At 38.3% G+C, this 1898-nt stretch overlaps 1 protein-coding gene across 2 annotated transcripts in view; it reads left to right on the forward strand.

The window, feature by feature from the left end:
* The window catches only part of LOC107708249 (histone acetyltransferase KAT6A-like), a 51239-nt gene that overhangs the window by 27802 nt on the left and 21539 nt on the right, over window positions 1-1898 (forward strand). For both annotated transcript variants that reach the window (XM_016512430.1, XM_016512431.1), the window contains exon 7: window positions 1112-1464. In XM_016512430.1, coding sequence (XP_016367916.1) covers window positions 1112-1464 — 353 coding nt within the window. The remainder of the gene's footprint in view (window positions 1-1111; window positions 1465-1898) is intronic.

Below are 1898 nucleotides of genomic sequence, written 5' to 3' on the forward strand. Positions count from 1 at the left end.
TTTTGACCATTAGGTATCAGTAACATAATTCATTCAGAACCTGTTCTATGGACATATACTTTCTGTACCACACTATTCTGCTGATGTGGAATGAGTTTGACGACTTAATCAGTTACATTAATAGAAATGCTTCACTGGGGCAAACTAAAGAAATCCTAAAATAATAAATAAGAGACCCCATAACACCAGCATTTCCAGCAGTATCCAACATTTCTCAATCATGATCTTACTCAGCTAAATGTGACTATTAGCTTAACAGCTGTATTCCTTGTTTGCTAGCTACCTATGCACATACAGCATACAATGTTAAAAATGTTCTACATTATGAACCTTAACCCAAAAACCTTTAGCTTCATACACTGTAAATAATTGTGACCCTGCCTGTGTTTTTTAAACAGTGGATGAGTAATTCACTCCTTGATTTGGTTAATAAAAGCCTCCTTTGAGATCGTTTTGACAGACATGTTTATTGTGTATTATTTTCAACGTGTTTATTGCTGAGTTTAGTGTGGCAAAATAATGAAATAATAATTCGCAGGTAGTGTATTTGGTTGCCATGGCAACCTCACGCGCTTCCTTCTGCTGCTCTATGTAATATTTGTAGATTTTCTATAGCAAAACTAAAATGTGTTTAAAAGTGCGACTGACCAAATCGTCCGGCTCGGTTGAAAATATACTATACATTTCTGACAACTTGCTAATAAATAAGCTTTTTTTTTGGCATGGTTGTTTTGCTGTATTTTTGTATTAGATTAAAGCGTTAGTTCACCCAAAAATGCAAATAAACGCTATTTTTCTGCATTAAACAAGTTAATTTTGCCAAGATATTTTCAGAGATGATAGACAAGATGTTATAGAATAATAATTTAATGAAAACCCAATTTTGACAAAAAAATTGACTTTCAACCAATTTTTTGAATTTCCTGAAAATGTCCCAGCTCGACATCCGACGGGTTTTCCAAGATCGCATCACATTTATTCAGCTTTCAGATGATGCATAAATCTCATTTTCAAAAAATTGACCCTTAGCACTGGTTTTGTGGTCAAGGGTCACATTTGCAGAACTGTGAAATTATTTGCTTAAGACTACTACAAGTTTTGTTGTCCTCAGACCGGGCCGTCCCTTTAAGAAGCTTCGAGGTGGTGGGCGTGGCAGGAGGCGGGGCACTGGAGGCGTTGACCAATGCTCACAAGGCTCCTCCTCCCCACACTCCTCCTCCAGTTCCTCATGCGAAGGCTATCCCGGCGACGATCGCATGCTGTTCTCTCTCCGAGAAGACCATTCTGCGCATGGCGGCCTGCGTTTCAACAAGAAAACAAAGGGTCTGATCGACGCCCTCAGCAAGTTCTTCACGCCATCCCCGGAGGGACGGAAAGCCCGAGCTGAAGTGGTGGACTATTCCCAGCAATATCGTATACGCAAGAAGGGCAACCACAAGGGCGAGCATGATGACCGGACAGGAGGTGAAACTAAACTGTTTAACTTTCAACATCTGTATTAGGTGATCCATGCTTGCATGATAAGGAAGGTAAATGCACTGAGAAATGGGCATTTCTCCTAAAATGTCACGTGTGTGTGTGTGTGTGTGTGGTGAGATTAAAACTGAAAGGGTCCCACTTTATATTAAGTGGCCTTAACTACTATGTACTTGCATCAAAAAATAAGTACAATGTACTATTGTTCATATTGTATTGCAAAACACTTTTGCTTCCATTGTTAGGGACAGGTTTGGCGGTATGGGTAGGTTTAAGGGTGGGTTAAGATGTAATTATAAATTTAATTACAGATTACAGATGTAATTACATGTAGGTATTTATTACAATATAAGTACAATGCAAAAACATGTACACAATAAGTACATTGTACCAAATGATTAATTTAAATGTAAGTACATAGT

Source organism: Sinocyclocheilus rhinocerous, unplaced genomic scaffold, assembly GCF_001515625.1.
Source record: "Sinocyclocheilus rhinocerous isolate Xijiao unplaced genomic scaffold, SAMN03320098_v1.1 scaffold1436, whole genome shotgun sequence".
Lineage (NCBI taxonomy): Eukaryota > Metazoa > Chordata > Actinopteri > Cypriniformes > Cyprinidae > Sinocyclocheilus > Sinocyclocheilus rhinocerous.